The 13,647-nt window shown below is 39.0% G+C and overlaps 4 protein-coding genes across 5 annotated transcripts; all 4 read left to right on the top strand.

Annotated features, from left to right (window-relative positions):
• Positions 1-866: 866 nt before the first annotated feature.
• LOC119982349 lies at positions 867-1,927 on the top strand. The gene is made up of 2 exons (XM_038825669.1): positions 867-1,028; positions 1,282-1,927. Exons 1-2 carry the CDS (start codon positions 893-895, stop codon positions 1,662-1,664), a joined length of 519 nt encoding a protein of 172 aa, XP_038681597.1. The 5' UTR covers positions 867-892; the 3' UTR covers positions 1,665-1,927.
• A 538-nt stretch (positions 1,928-2,465) lies between these two features.
• On the top strand, positions 2,466-5,182 carry LOC120013889 (capsanthin/capsorubin synthase, chromoplastic-like). The gene is made up of 2 exons (XM_038865867.1): positions 2,466-2,702; positions 3,431-5,182. The coding sequence occupies exon 2, from the start codon at positions 3,442-3,444 to the stop codon at positions 4,927-4,929; it is 1,488 nt and encodes a 495-aa protein (XP_038721795.1). The 5' UTR covers positions 2,466-2,702; positions 3,431-3,441; the 3' UTR covers positions 4,930-5,182.
• Positions 5,183-6,063: 881 nt separating this feature from the next.
• Positions 6,064-11,000, top strand: LOC120013899 (mRNA-decapping enzyme-like protein). 2 transcript variants are annotated; one of them, XM_038865885.1, is made up of 8 exons: positions 6,064-6,359; positions 6,437-6,477; positions 6,618-6,667; positions 7,341-7,485; positions 8,130-8,186; positions 8,911-9,037; positions 9,914-10,390; positions 10,681-11,000. In XM_038865885.1, the coding sequence occupies exons 1-8, from the start codon at positions 6,177-6,179 to the stop codon at positions 10,735-10,737; spliced, it is 1,137 nt and encodes a 378-aa protein (XP_038721813.1). In that variant the 5' UTR covers positions 6,064-6,176; the 3' UTR covers positions 10,738-11,000. The 2 variants fall into 2 exon arrangements, with proteins under 2 accessions (XP_038721813.1, XP_038721805.1); XM_038865877.1 differs by having other exon boundaries at positions 8,908-9,037.
• Positions 10,942-13,469, top strand: LOC120011056 (glycine-rich RNA-binding protein 2, mitochondrial-like). Its single transcript, XM_038862082.1, has 7 exons — positions 10,942-10,952; positions 11,020-11,104; positions 11,157-11,267; positions 11,564-11,714; positions 12,939-13,007; positions 13,080-13,186; positions 13,262-13,469. Exons 1-7 carry the CDS (start codon positions 10,942-10,944, stop codon positions 13,313-13,315), a joined length of 588 nt encoding a protein of 195 aa, XP_038718010.1. The 3' UTR covers positions 13,316-13,469.
• Positions 13,470-13,647: the final 178 nt, after the last annotated feature.

The raw sequence follows: 13,647 nt of genomic DNA, 5'->3' as shown, positions 1-13,647 counted from the left end.
AAAATTTAGTAAATTTTGGAAAAATCATAAATGTGTATTATTTAGCATGATGAATTTAACGGTATTTTTTTTTTGTTTTAAACTAAAATCAAATCCTACATGAAAAAGACGTGTCAATTCTAGATTGTCAAATATAAACTCAAAACATTTGATTTTTGATTGCAATGAATTTAATTTTTACTTCATATGAAAACTAAATATACCAATTGGATTCATCTTTCGTCATGTTAAATATTATACATTTATAATTTTTTTGGTGCATGATTGTACACCCGCAATCCAAATATGGCAAGTTGCAAGCTTGAGGCTATATTTTTCAGTGGCGTTTTGGTGGTAACTGTATTGCCAACTCGGATATAATGCAGAGAATCACGATTAGTTCATATGACACTAATGTGTGTGGTATTTTATAATGATCTCGAGTTCGAGTCTCTTTCATCTTCATCTCCTGTAATCACATCGAAAAAAAAAAATCACAGCTATAATGCTTTAAATGTCCTTAAGCAATTTACTTTCATTCTGTGCAATGTACGTGGGCTTTCAAAAATTATCTAATCTTCAACATAAGTTTGCTCGGAAGCAACAATCATAATAATTTTCATGAAAAAAAAAAAGAGTTAATATTCCAACATATTGCCATTCCTATAAGGCTATACCTATACAATGTCTTTTGATGGTCTAGATCTTTAGAACCACATACATTGATCTGATACAAAAGGTCCGAGAACAGAAACCTGTTCATAAATTCTAAAACAGAAATATTTACTTCATTTCCACCAATACCAACTGCATTTGTCAGCCCAAGGGACCCTTTTATTAAATATGCACAACCAGTTTATAAACTCTTCCATATATCTTGTCTCCCAAATTGGTTCATCATAGCTTGTGTTCAATGGCTCTTCGTATACTTAATCTTGCAGCACAACTTCTCTTGGTCCTAATTTCATCAAGGATCCAGCTCTCAACATGTCAAGCTCTCAAGGCCAAGGTGTCTTGCCTCGACTGCAAGACCCTTTACGACTTCTCAGGTAATATGTTCTCCAAATCCAACACTGTTTTTGCATATGTTCGAAATATTTATCATGATTGGAATCACAAATCCACACCTCAAATAAACAATCACATTGTCCGCTTTGAATTTACTGATTCAACGTGGATACATCGGGCTACACATTTTTGTTTCTCTTGAGCCGAAACACAGATCACTAAGCCCACGGCAGGTCTGTGTTTGTCTGATGTGTTGTATTATATATGTCTTAACAATTGGGGTTTGTTTCTCAGGAATTATGGTTTCGGTGAAGTGTGACAAGGTGAAGAAGCTATCTATGGCAACTGCAAACGAAGACGGTTCGTTTGCGGTTGATCTTCCCTCAGAACCCACCAAGAAACCCATGAACTGCCTAGCAAAGCTTGTTGGTGGACCTAGTGAGATTTATGCTTCAAAGAAAAACATGGTGTCGGAGATTGTCAAGGCTGGCGATGAAACTACTACTGGGTTCTACACCATCTCTACCCTTCTTGCCTTCTCCACCAAGTGCCCTTCAAAGGCCATGAAATGTGGCTTTGCCTCATCTAAGACAGTTGATCTGCCTCTGCCACCCGAATGGGGCCTCGCTCCTTCTAGCTACTATGTTCCTTTCGTCCCCATCATAGGTATCCCTTGAATGTTTGAATCTAAAGGAACCTGAAAAAATGGAATTATATATACATATAAGTTGTCTACGTGTGGTTTTGTGTGAGAGAATGTGTGCTTAATGCTTATGTTTGGTGTAGTTGTAGCAGTGTGTGTGTAGTAATTCGTAGCTGATGAATTATGTATTGTCTTTCTTGTCCACTACATTAAGGGGTACCACTACCAGTTACTGTTTCACTCTCTAAAGTTGTAATAGATAGATATTAATGCAATGAACTAAAGTCGTATTTATTATGTTTTCTCCCTAAAGTTTAACAAAAGTTTATATATGGACCCCCAACAATCAATATGGGCAATTTCCTCCCTGCTTCCCAACATGTGTTGTATTCCATTTATGCTGCTACGGCCTTTGAGTTGGGTTTGAATTGATGGGCCGTGGTTGTGCAAATAAAGATCGGGTGGGAACTACTTGCTCGTTTCCTCTATTAGCAAAAAAAAATATTGGAAAGACCTACTAGGCTGCTAATTACCTCCCATGGGGGCAAGTCCAGGCCCACTAAACTGATAGCTTTAAGAACCTTTGGTCACATCAAGCGGTAAATGTAAAAATCGTCACGAGAATCCCGTTGACTGATTTGAATTACTTTTATCATATCCTATTGCCAGGCTGTTTCTAATTGGACTGGACAGATAAGATCTGGAGACTAAGGAAGATTGGAGGAGTATTGCAAGACAAAACTTATTAGGCCGGCCCATTACAACATACTTGGCTTCGGGATGGGCCTTCAATTGGGTTTATATTGAATAACGGGGCCCAGGGGAAAGCTAATGATGTGAATGGACCAAGGTGATACTTAACGCTGTCGTGGCTGGGGGAACGGTGGTGCTGGCGGAGTTCAGCGCGGTGACAGGGAACGCTGGGGCGGTGGTGCGACGGATCTGGTAGAAGTTATCGGGTGAGGAGGAGTCAAGGCTCTACTTCTCTCGCAGGACCGATACATCTTCCAAAAACTCAGATCCGATACCCTCACCCCCTCACCTTCCTATCCATGGCCAACGACCTTTGGCAGTGCGTTTCTTTACTTGTCTTCTTCTTCCTTAGAGCACTCGCAATGATGTTATTTTGTCTGGACCAATAAATATGTATGGGGTTTTATGTTTTGCTGATGTGGTTGAATTGAGTTTTGTGTTTTGCTGATGTGGTTATATTGGGAGATGTGCTTTATATTGAAAGATTGTGTTTTGGTGTAGTTTTATTGGAGACAACATGGAGGGCATGAGAATTTGTTGGCCACCATGTTGGGTGGGAAGGAAAATGTATAGGAATTTGTGTTTTGTTGATGTGGTTGTATTGAGAGACGTGTTTATGTAATAGAAGTGAAACCCAATATAAATTTTTGCTGAGCTAACAAATTAACATTACTGAAGTTGCTCTTATTCTCTTACTCGAATTTACTTTCGGTAATGGGGTATGGCAGTGTCTCTAGGTCCCACTTGCCAAACCCATTTTTAAAATAATCGAAAGGAGGCTGAAGCCGCTGTGAAAATGACCATGACAGTTTCCTAACTTTTGATACCCAAAACGAGTATCAATATCATGGCATTACTTGGGATTCCTCTCTGTCCATATCTGCACTGCATATATTTCTCCAAAACCAGTATCAATTTCATAGTTTCATTCCATTACTTGAGATTCCTCTCTGTCCATATCTGCACTCATATATTTCTCCAGTATTCCAATTTACGACTCCACTTCCCTTGATTTTTATACATCTCTTCCTCCTTTCTCTTTTTCAGGTCTCACATAAATGGGGACTCTTTTCCGGCTATTTTCACCATCGCCTCCTGCTACGACTTCTCATTCACACCATTTGCCAACCCATCTCTTATCTTCTCCAAAATATCAGTATATCACTTCAAGAAAGGCCAGTCATAGAATCCAGAGTAGCAAGTTCGGAAATTTTCTTGACTTAAAACCCGAATCAAAACCCGAGTCCCTACACTTTGATCTACCATGGATTGATCCAGCTGCACGGTCGTGCTTGGATGTGATCGTCATTGGCACTGGCCCTGCTGGACTGCGTCTTGCAGAGCAAGTCTCAAGTTATGGAATAAAGGTATGTTGTGTTGATCCTTCTCCACTTTTGATGTGGCCTAACAATTATGGAGTCTGGGTTGATGAGTTTGAGAACTTGGGGCTTGAGGATTCTTTGGACAAAACATGGCCTATGACCAGTGTTCACATAGATGATCACAAGACCAAGTACTTGGACCGTTCTTATGGTCGTGTTAGTAGGAAGAAATTGAAGACAAAATTGATGGAGAATTGCGTCTCCAATGGAGTTAAATTCCATAAAGCCACTGTTTGGAGAGTAGAACATGAGGAATTTGAGTCCTCAGTTATATGTAATGACGGGAACAAGCTGAGGGCAAGTCTAGTTGTGGATGCAAGTGGTTTTGCTAGTCCTTTTATTGACTATGATAAGCCAAGAAACCATGGTTATCAGATTGCACATGGTATTTTAGCTGAAGTTGATAATCACCCTTTTGACTTGGATAAAATGCTTCTCATGGATTGGAGAGATTCCCATCTAGGTAATGAGCCGTATATGCGAGTAAGCAATTCAAGAATACCAACCTTTCTGTACGCAATGCCATTTGATTCAAGCTTAATATTTTTAGAAGAAACTTCTTTGGTTAGCAGGCCAGTGTTGTCTTATCTGGAGATAAAGAGAAGGATGGTTGCAAGGCTAAGACATCTGGGAATCAAAGTGAAGAGGGTATTGGAAGAAGAGAAGTGTTTGATTCCAATGGGAGGCCCTCTACCCCAGATTCCTCAGAGTGTTATGGCTATAGGTGGGACTTCTGGGTTGGTGCATCCATCGACGGGTTACATGGTTGCGCGGACAATGGCTATAGCCCCAGTTTTAGCTGAGGCCATAGCAGAGTGTCTTGGCTCAACCAGAATGATTAGAGGAAGGCCACTGCATCATAAAGTGTGGAATGGCTTGTGGCCAATTGAGAAGAGATGTACTAGGGAATTCTACTCTTTTGGGATGGAGACTTTGTTAAAGCTTGATTTGAGTGGGACTAGGAGATTCTTTGATGCTTTCTTTGATTTGAATCCTTATTACTGGCAAGGCTTTCTCTCCTCTAGGTTATCACTTGGAGAGCTCGCGTTGTTGAGCTTGTCTCTGTTTGGACGTGCTTCAAATCCATCCAGATTTGATATAGTCACCAAATGCCCTGCACCCTTGATTAGAATGATGGGTAATTTAGCTGTTGAAGCCATTTAAATTATCGAATGTTGCCCGGGTATATACGACTCTGATCTAAGTAGATATTGTGAGAGAAATCTTGTTAGTTGGTCAAGTCTCTTAATAAAAACATGCATCATTTGAGTGTAGGGCAATTACTTGTTCATCTTTCTTTCTTTTTACTGTCTTTAGAGGCACACATTGTCTATGGCTTTTATGTCTGTCGTGTATGCGAGGTAAGAACTTTGCACAAGGATGATAATAAGGAATAACATCATATTTCATGACTCTAGTCTCTGGCTACTTGGTGAACATACTCCATGTCTCTAATTTTTCCAATCTCCAAGATAGATATGGTAGTGACAAGCAGCACAAACTTACTAAGATAGACACAAAACATCATGGAAAAAAAACAAGCTTATTTTAACAGCTGGCCGTTGATGTGGAATTGTGGATTATCGCTGTTGACTGTTGTGGAGGAAACCTTGGTCCTTCATAGTTCATACATACATACATATATATATTTGGGAGGAGGGCTTGCTGGAGGCGGTTGGGCTGGAATAGTAGCTGGTGGACATGGAGGTTTTCATAATATAGGAGGTTTGTGCTTTTGTGGAAATGGTAGTTGGTGAGGAAGAGGTGATGGTGGTGGAGACACTCTAGGGAGTCTCTGCTGGAGGCTAGCCATGGTAAGGTGATGGTAGTGGTGTAATTGGCTTAGTTGGAATTGGTGGAGGTGACTGATATGTAGGTGGAACTGGCGGCAGGGAGAATGGAGGAGGACTTGACGGTAGCGGTGAATACACCGGAGGTGGTTGAGCTACGGGGACTGGCGGTGGCAGCATAGGAACATGACCGTAGCCCATCCAAGGGTGGTGGAAGCAAAACCACTTGGTGTCATTGCTGAATATAATCAAACGAGGCATCAAATTACGGCTTACGAAGCCCATAACCGGTGGGCCCATGGCCCTGTTGGGGGAGTACGGGCCTCTGGATCATGCTATCAGGCAATGTTGGGCCAAGCCGGGTTTACTCTGTTGGGTCTCGGACTTCTAGACTTCTAGTTCTCAGTTAGTACGCTATAGGGTGTTGCCTAGGGGTTTAAACGGCGGCGTTTTGTTGATTGCTTCACAATCACACACGTTAGTTGGGAGGCTATTTCAGTCCATTCACTAAACGGAAAAGTCTGCCCAACAAAGCAAAGCTTGACGGATCTCTCTGAATCCTCAAGCCCAGTCTTCTAGGAATTGTGTTTGGGCAACTAGACTGATCAAAATCCCTAATTCATGAAAAATAAAATTGATGACAGAATGTCGCAGAACGGAAAATTGATGCCGAATCTGGACCAACAGAGCACAAAGCTGCTCAATCTCACAGTTCTTCAGCGAATCGATCCTTTCGTCGAAGAGATTCTCATTACCGCGGCTCATGTTACCTTCTATGAGTTCAATATCGAGCTCAGCCAATGGGTTTGTCCCCTCCTCCCCCTCTTTCTCTCTCATTCACTCATTTGCTCTCTCGCTGATCGGTTTTGGCTCATCTGCAGAGTCGCAAGGATGTGGAAGGATCCCTTTTCGTCGTTAAGAGGTAAGATTGTAGACATGTATGTAATTCTGTTAGTGTATTTCTCTTTGTTGATTTTTAGTCGATTGATTTTGATTGAATGACGCCTAATGTATTGCATATATACTGTTGCATGTTGATGATGAATTCTTGGGGAATCTCAGGAATGCACAACCTCGGTTTCAGTTTATTGTGATGAACCGGCGTAATACAGGTTCCTCCTCTACTCCACTTATGTCTTGGTTTTGAATTGTGTTATGTTATTTCAGTTTCAGTATTACCTTTGATTTTCCATTGTTGTATTCATTGAATTTTTTATGGTAATTGAGAAAAATAAGGGATACGCTAGCTCTATGAGGACTCTGGAGTCTATGGTAGTTAATATTGATCTCGGATTATGCCACCAAAGCAATATGGTTATAGTATTGACATAGGGAGAATTTTCCAATTGGTTTTCTCTATACTCCCTATAAACTGTAGGACAGTCACAATCTAATTTTTTCTAATTACTTAACATTGTACATACTGAATTTTTTCTTAAATGAGGTAGCTGTTCTCAATTTGAACCATGTACTATCTTTAACTTTCCTACCTGTGGACGATGAGGCACTTGTTTAGTTGTTTAAGGGATGGGCTCCTGATTCAATAATCCTCATTATGAGTTATTATCAAGCTTAGCGATACTCGATGCTTTAATGTCATTTGCAACTGTCTTATTGGATGCTATCGACACTTGTATTCCATATACTTCCTATATGGCGACATTTTCTTGCCGTCTTAGTTTCTTTTGATAAAATTTATTAATCATTACAAGAAAAAAAAATCTGACGTTTCTTGTTAGTTGGTGATTTTTGTACTAAGGAACTTTCTTATGTTTGTGAAATCAGATAATTTGGTGGAAAATCTGTTGGGAGATTTTGAGTATGAGATCCAGGTTCCATATCTTTTATACCGTAATGTATCTCAAGAAGTTAATGGCATTTGGTTCTACAATGCAAGAGAATGTGAAGAGGTTGCAAATCTTTTCAGCAGGTACCACTTTCTCATTATGATAAACAATAAATAAATATATGTTTCTGGCCAATATCCTTGTAGCTGAGAGAATGAACCATATACTGGTTAATGTTATAAATACATGTAATTTTTGTCAAGATAACTATAGGGGATTATCCCTTTAAATAAGGTGTTTCATGTTCTATTTTGACTCTTGTGTATGTTCTTTCTTTTGGCTGAAATTTATTAATTCAAGAGTGGAGTCTTGCTGTTTGAACTTTATTTTGAGAGGGTAGTAACTAGTTAGTTAAAGTCATTTTGAAGCACAAAGAGCAGAATGAGCTACTAAAATTATAAATTGTTATCAAGTGGTTTGCTTTACCAGCGTATGATCCCTTCATCTTGTGGCTTGGTATGCCATGATGGGTACCAGAAGGACATGAAGTATGTGGTTGGCCATGCTATATATTTACTATTGTTATGATTCTTATGAAGCTGCAGTTTAAAGCTGATTTTTCGGTTACTTGAATCTTATAATAAGGCTTTCTTATTTTGATCGAACTAGCCCTGTTTTTTTTTCCCCTATCTTGCACTAAGATTTCACAAGTTGAATTGCTGTAAATTATATAGTTGATAATCTTTTCATTATCATTTATTAAATTTTTTCTATTTCATCTTTCCAGGATTCTGAGTGCATACTCTAAGGTGCCTCAAAAATCGATGGTGTCAACAAATAAAAGGTGATAGTTGGCTCTCTCCATTTCTAGAAGATGTATATTACATTTCTGATGAAACAAGTGAAAACACGGTTTCTGTTTATTAATTACATTCATCTCTCAATTTTCTGTATCAGATACACTGTTTCTGTTTAATTGCTTTTCATCTTTGTCTTTAATCTCAGTTCACCCATCTAGTGGTTTGGGATTTCCTCTATGTTTTTTGTTTAATTGATTTTAAACTTTCATGTTTCACCTCCTTAGTGGCCCTGAATGAAGGCTCTTTTGCATTCAGAAAGAAAATTTTCATACATTATATATTGTGCTAATATTCTTCATTATACAGTGTATGTGAATCACGTAAAGAAATATAGTATTCCTAGGACTGGCAAAAATGTTTTGGTGGTAATTGCAATGCCATAGTCCATCTTAAAGGATGCCTCTACGTGGTGAGGGTTAATGTTCTTCCTGCTGTACACCTAGAGGAATGAAGAATTCTTAGCACTTAATAATAAAAGAGGATGAGAAAATGGGAATGCAGAACTCTTGTGGCAATTGATCCTGGTGGAATTTAGAAATTCTACTCCAAATGTGCTTTCGGTGATTTAAGGTCTGGAAAGTTTAACGATTTCAAGTCTTTTCATTAAGAAATTTATTGTTTGGGAATGCAAGAGGATGTTTACTTTCCTGTATTAGTGTTAAATTGTCAAAATTTTGTAATTTATATTATAGCCATGCTTCACAGCAGTGAATTTGAGGAACTTGAAGCTGTCCCAAGTATGGCAGTCATGGACGGTCCTCTGGAGCCACCATCTTCGGCTGCCTCCAATGTTGTTGATGCCCCAGATGATCATGCCTTTGTGAACTTCTTTAGCGTAAGTCTCTTCTATACTCAAGATATTTTAGTACGTGCTTCTCAGACACGGCAAACTGCAAATTGTTAAATTTTTTTTCGCTTGAACATACCTAATCTTATATTCCGACGGTTTCATAGAGTCACCTTCTGGAAAATATTTATGTGAAAAAGATTTCTGAAAAAATATTGAGTTTTTCCACTAGTTGGTGCAAACTGGTAAATATAAGGGGAAGCCCATTTGAAGGAAGTCTTTGTAAATTGTTACAATAACAACATGAAGGAGAAAAATGAAGATAAGGGGTAGCCCCCAGGCCCCAAGGATATCATTTGTTCTCGTTTGGGGTTACCAGTGACCTCCATTTGTCAAATACCGTTAAAAGGTTATGAATTGTTACTGAGTAACACTTCACCCCTTATATACTTGAAACAAGTGCAGCCTAAAAGACACGACACACATCACTAAAGCTGAAACTTTGAAGGAATTAAATAATGTAGATTCATGTATACATTGTCTTCTAATGTAGGTAGTCATACGCAAAATGAATGTCTTCGAGAGGAATGTATTCAGAGATAAAAGTACACCACATATCTCTTCGGGTGACACCAACTTGGTGCCTAGCAATAATATTTTACTCAATTTCAAAGTTTTCTCTCTCTCTCTCTCTCTCCATCTCTCTATCCATCTATCTGTGCAAGTTTTGTATGTCTGGATTCTAGAATTGTCCTTGACCAGTTCCCCCTTTCCCTAAAAATAGTCACTTTTGTTTGGACTTCCTTCTTTTGCAGTTATCAGTTAAAGTTAAATTTTATGATGTGCATTTTATCTTTTAGTATCGTCAATGTCTTTAGAGTCCTTAGGTCTGATTGGGATTGTCGTTTGATTTCATTATTGCAGGCAGCTATGAATATGGGTAATCCTTCACTTGCATCAGTTGCCGGTCAACCTTACCAATCTTCCACACAAATCCCTTCACCTTCCCTTCCTGTTAGTGCTCTCCCTCCCACTGTTCCATCCATGCAAATGCCATCTCCTTCTCTGCCAGCATCTACTCCTTTAATACCACTTTTTGATACCCTTGAACCCATCAGCAACATCAACCGGGCCGCTAATCTTGTAAAACCCTCTTCATTTTTTGTTCCTCCTCCTTTGGCTGCCAGGACGACGCCACCTGTATCTTCATCACTGCCTACTGCTCCTCCACTCAACCCTCCCGTGAATCTGCAGCGTCCATATGGTGCTCCACTGCTTCAGCCTTTCCCCCCACCTACGCCACCACCACCATCTCTGACTCCTACTACTGTGCCTACTGCCAACTATGGTGCCGTCATCAACAGAGACAAAGTTAGAGATGCCCTTTTGGTGCTTGTTCAGGTAAAGTCTTTCCTAGTTCTTGATTTGCAGAGGCAGAGTTAGTAATAAGCCATGGTTGGATTTTCAATATCTGATAGACTGATACTCAAACAATCTTTGCAAATAAGTTTTAGCCAATTGAAATATATTACAATCACAATGTATGGATTTAATAGACCTTATGCACATGTAAGAAATCATATGATTAGTTTCCTCTATGAGCAATATCATACACGCTTTTTCCTTGTATAACTTTGCATGGTAGCAGTTGTGATTGTTTATTAATTGGACCATTGCGTACTTTGTTATAGGATGATCAATTCATTGACATGGTTTACCGTGCGCTGCTAAATTCACATAACGCTTGATCTGTTGGAGGAGGCACCAACTTGTGCTTGCTGGAGTTTTGTTTACGTGTAGCTTTATTCCCGGACTGTGGGTGTGTAAGAAGGCCCAATTTGTATAGTATTCGACTCTTGTTGGTTCCCTTGGCTGTTGAAGTATATCATTATATATTATCACTGTCATATTTGTTGTTGGCATGCTAATAAGCTTGTTCCATTGGATATCAAATGCATAGGAGGTATTTTAAGTTGCAAATCCTGGAATTCATTGGTGAGTTGTTTCCTGACCTTGAATGATGTTCCAAGTTTCACTGCATTGTTTGGTAAGCAAACTTTCAAGAATCTTCTTGTATTCCAGAACATCCAATCTTGGGGTGATTTGGACTTAATGGTGATGATTACTTCATTTTTTTTTTTTATAATTTATAGAAATCATGAGATAGGCCAATAAGTATTTGGTTAATCAACAAGATGTGGTTCGGTTGACAATCAGTTGGGTTAGGCATATGTGTGTTCAATATTTAATTGTAAGACTCGTAAAAGGTCTTATATCGGTTTGGTGTAAATCAACTAATGATATGATTTATAAGTGTAAGTCTAACCTTGAGATAAAAGCCACGTGGATTTGGGCCTAGAGTCTTAATTTATAGTTTAATACGGGCTTTCTTGTCTAAAAGAATAAAAAATAATTATTCTATTCACACGGTCACACCTACAAAGCATGGGGTGTAAACTAATAATTATGCTTCGATCCCCAAATCCCTAATAATTTCGTAGTTTCAAAGCTGTTCCCCGTTCGGGCCGTGTTCCCTTTCGCACCATATGTACGTGGTAAAATATTCAGTTTTAGTGGACAGGTGAGGGTCTCGGTGACTCCCGTCTCTCAAATAGCTGTCGCAACTCGCAACGCTTTCTTGGGAACATCTCTCCTTCAAATTCTACATACCCAGCTTCTCAGTTCTTCTTCTACAGGGGCTTCGCTTCTAAGCTTTTCCTCAAAGGTACTCTCTCCATCTCTCTCTCCATATACATGTGGATGCAGATTTGTGTGGATGTCGATGATATAAGATTTGTGAGGATGTTGATGATATAAGATTTCTGAGGCTTTTCTTTTATTGAGGCTACAGTAGATTTGATGACGAATAATTTCTTCAATTTTTATTTCCTTCAAATATGAAAGCATCTCCTTCGTCCGTAGAACTGGATGGAAGTGATTGCTGAGTGTGGAATTGAAACTTCGTGTGCTGGCTTTGGCACGAAACCTCATCTCCAGCAGTTTGGGGGATGGTTGTCCGTTGCGAATTTAATGGAGGTTGGAGTAGAAATGTGGAATGTTTATCAAAAGCATGCTAATGGAATTGCATTTCGACTTTTTCTTTTCTTTTCCTTCTGAAATCGAGTATTTACTTTGTTGTTCTCTCCATCTGATGAAGTAAAAGCATTCCGAATCTCTCTAGTTAGGAGTTGTTTGGCTGATTTGATAGAGGAAGAAATACAAGACGCAAATGAGGGTTTAAGACAGTTTTGGGGAGAAGGTTATTTAGTTTGTCAGGAGATCCGAATAAGCTGTGTCTGTTCTACCCCTTATGATATGAAAAATTCCATTTGTCTAACAAACTGTTTTGATCACTGTGAACTTTTTGGCACTGCTGATCCATTTTCACATCTAGTGAGACCACCTGTTTGTATCAATTGGCAGAGAGTGAGCCGTACTCACCCTACCTAAAGAAAACTAAATTTAGGAATAAAGAAAGCCCTTGTATAGTTTTCTGTATTTTCTAAAAATTGATCCATATTAGAGGCTTATTCTGCACTTCTGCATCTGCCCCCAGCCTCCTGACCAACCTCATCAGAACTTTGAAAGGAAGAAAAACAAAGGAAGCAAAGTGTTGTACCGGAGTTTCTATCACAGTCTATGCTTAGCCCGGCCCCTCTTAGACTTATATCTTGCATACCTATGCTATGTATAAGTTTCATTATGAGCTCTTCTTAATGGTGTTGTTCAACTAGCTGCACTTCCCTGGAGTTGTGTTTTTCAATGCAGATGCATTACTTGTATATTAACTTTGCTAAGGTCTCTGCAACCTTTGGTACAGAGCGAATAATTGTAGTAATTTATACTATAGTTCCATTCATTGATTAGAGAGGCTGCATGCCTTCAATTTATCCCATCTTTTAACACTTTTGGTGTTGCCATGAACAATGACTTTGTTGCAGCCTTGCAGGTGTATCTTTCTTGACCACAGAAGAAAGATTAGTTGAAGCATTCTCACAATTTGGCCATGTTCTTGAAGGTATATCAAACATGTCAATCCGTGCTTCAACATTATCACTATATCAAATGTTTGACACCCCTTATTTTCCAGCTAAAATAACAAGGAATAAAACTACTAAAAGGTCAAAAGGTTATGGGTATGTGACCTTTGCTGAACAGAGTGAAGCCCACAAGGCCTTGGTGGGCATGAATAGGAAGGTGAGAAGTGCAGAATTCCCTCGTTTTTTGTAGTTCAAATGGTAAAATGAAGAATAACACCATGTTTACCTGCAGGTGCTAGATGAGGGTGTTCAGCCAGCCAGGCTTTCCCCCCGTGCCAGCAGCTGATAGGTGATGTAACTTTCTGATCCTCTTATATTATTGTGTTAAATGTTGCTAAGGTTGGGCTTATGACACATCATATAATTTCCGTACTATATATTCTTTCATTTTTTGAGTTGACTGTTGACAATTGTATTATCGTACTACGTCCTAGGCGCTATAATATGTATGAACAAATAAGATGGTGCCTAGTTGGTGTTTCTTGTCTCTCTGTTTGTCATACAAACAAAAAAAAAAAGATGATGCCTTTTATTATTAACACATAAGTTGATGGCCTAGATGCAATGAAAATTGCACAAGGAGTGGAAAAAAAAACATATTTATATTGGATACATATG

Source organism: Tripterygium wilfordii, chromosome 2 (assembly GCF_013401445.1).
Source record: "Tripterygium wilfordii isolate XIE 37 chromosome 2, ASM1340144v1, whole genome shotgun sequence".
NCBI lineage: Eukaryota > Viridiplantae > Streptophyta > Magnoliopsida > Celastrales > Celastraceae > Tripterygium > Tripterygium wilfordii.
This window is presented reverse-complemented; position numbering and strand designations above follow the sequence as displayed.

What these genes read in the sequence shown, in the direction of transcription:
- LOC120013889 (XM_038865867.1), top strand. Translation starts at nt 3,442, where the DNA reads ATGGGGACTCTTTTCCGGCTATTTTCACCATCGCCTCCTGCTACGACT.
- LOC120011056 (XM_038862082.1), top strand. An exon ending in GGGGTGATTTGGACTTAATG is followed by an intron (nt 11,105 to 11,156) that starts GTGATGATTACT and finishes ATCATGAGATAG; the next exon opens with GCCAATAAGTATTTGGTTAA. An exon ending in ATTTGGCCATGTTCTTGAAG is followed by an intron (nt 13,008 to 13,079) that starts GTATATCAAACA and finishes CTTATTTTCCAG; the next exon opens with CTAAAATAACAAGGAATAAA.
- LOC120013899 (XM_038865877.1), top strand. Translation starts at nt 6,177, where the DNA reads ATGAAAAATAAAATTGATGACAGAATGTCGCAGAACGGAAAATTGATG. An exon ending in GTTGCAAATCTTTTCAGCAG is followed by an intron (nt 7,486 to 8,129) that starts GTACCACTTTCT and finishes TCATCTTTCCAG; the next exon opens with GATTCTGAGTGCATACTCTA. An exon ending in ATGGTGTCAACAAATAAAAG is followed by an intron (nt 8,187 to 8,907) that starts GTGATAGTTGGC and finishes CATGCTTCACAG; the next exon opens with CAGTGAATTTGAGGAACTTG.
- LOC119982349 (XM_038825669.1), top strand. Translation starts at nt 893, where the DNA reads ATGGCTCTTCGTATACTTAATCTTGCAGCACAACTTCTCTTGGTCCTA. An exon ending in GACCCTTTACGACTTCTCAG is followed by an intron (nt 1,029 to 1,281) that starts GTAATATGTTCT and finishes TTTGTTTCTCAG; the next exon opens with GAATTATGGTTTCGGTGAAG.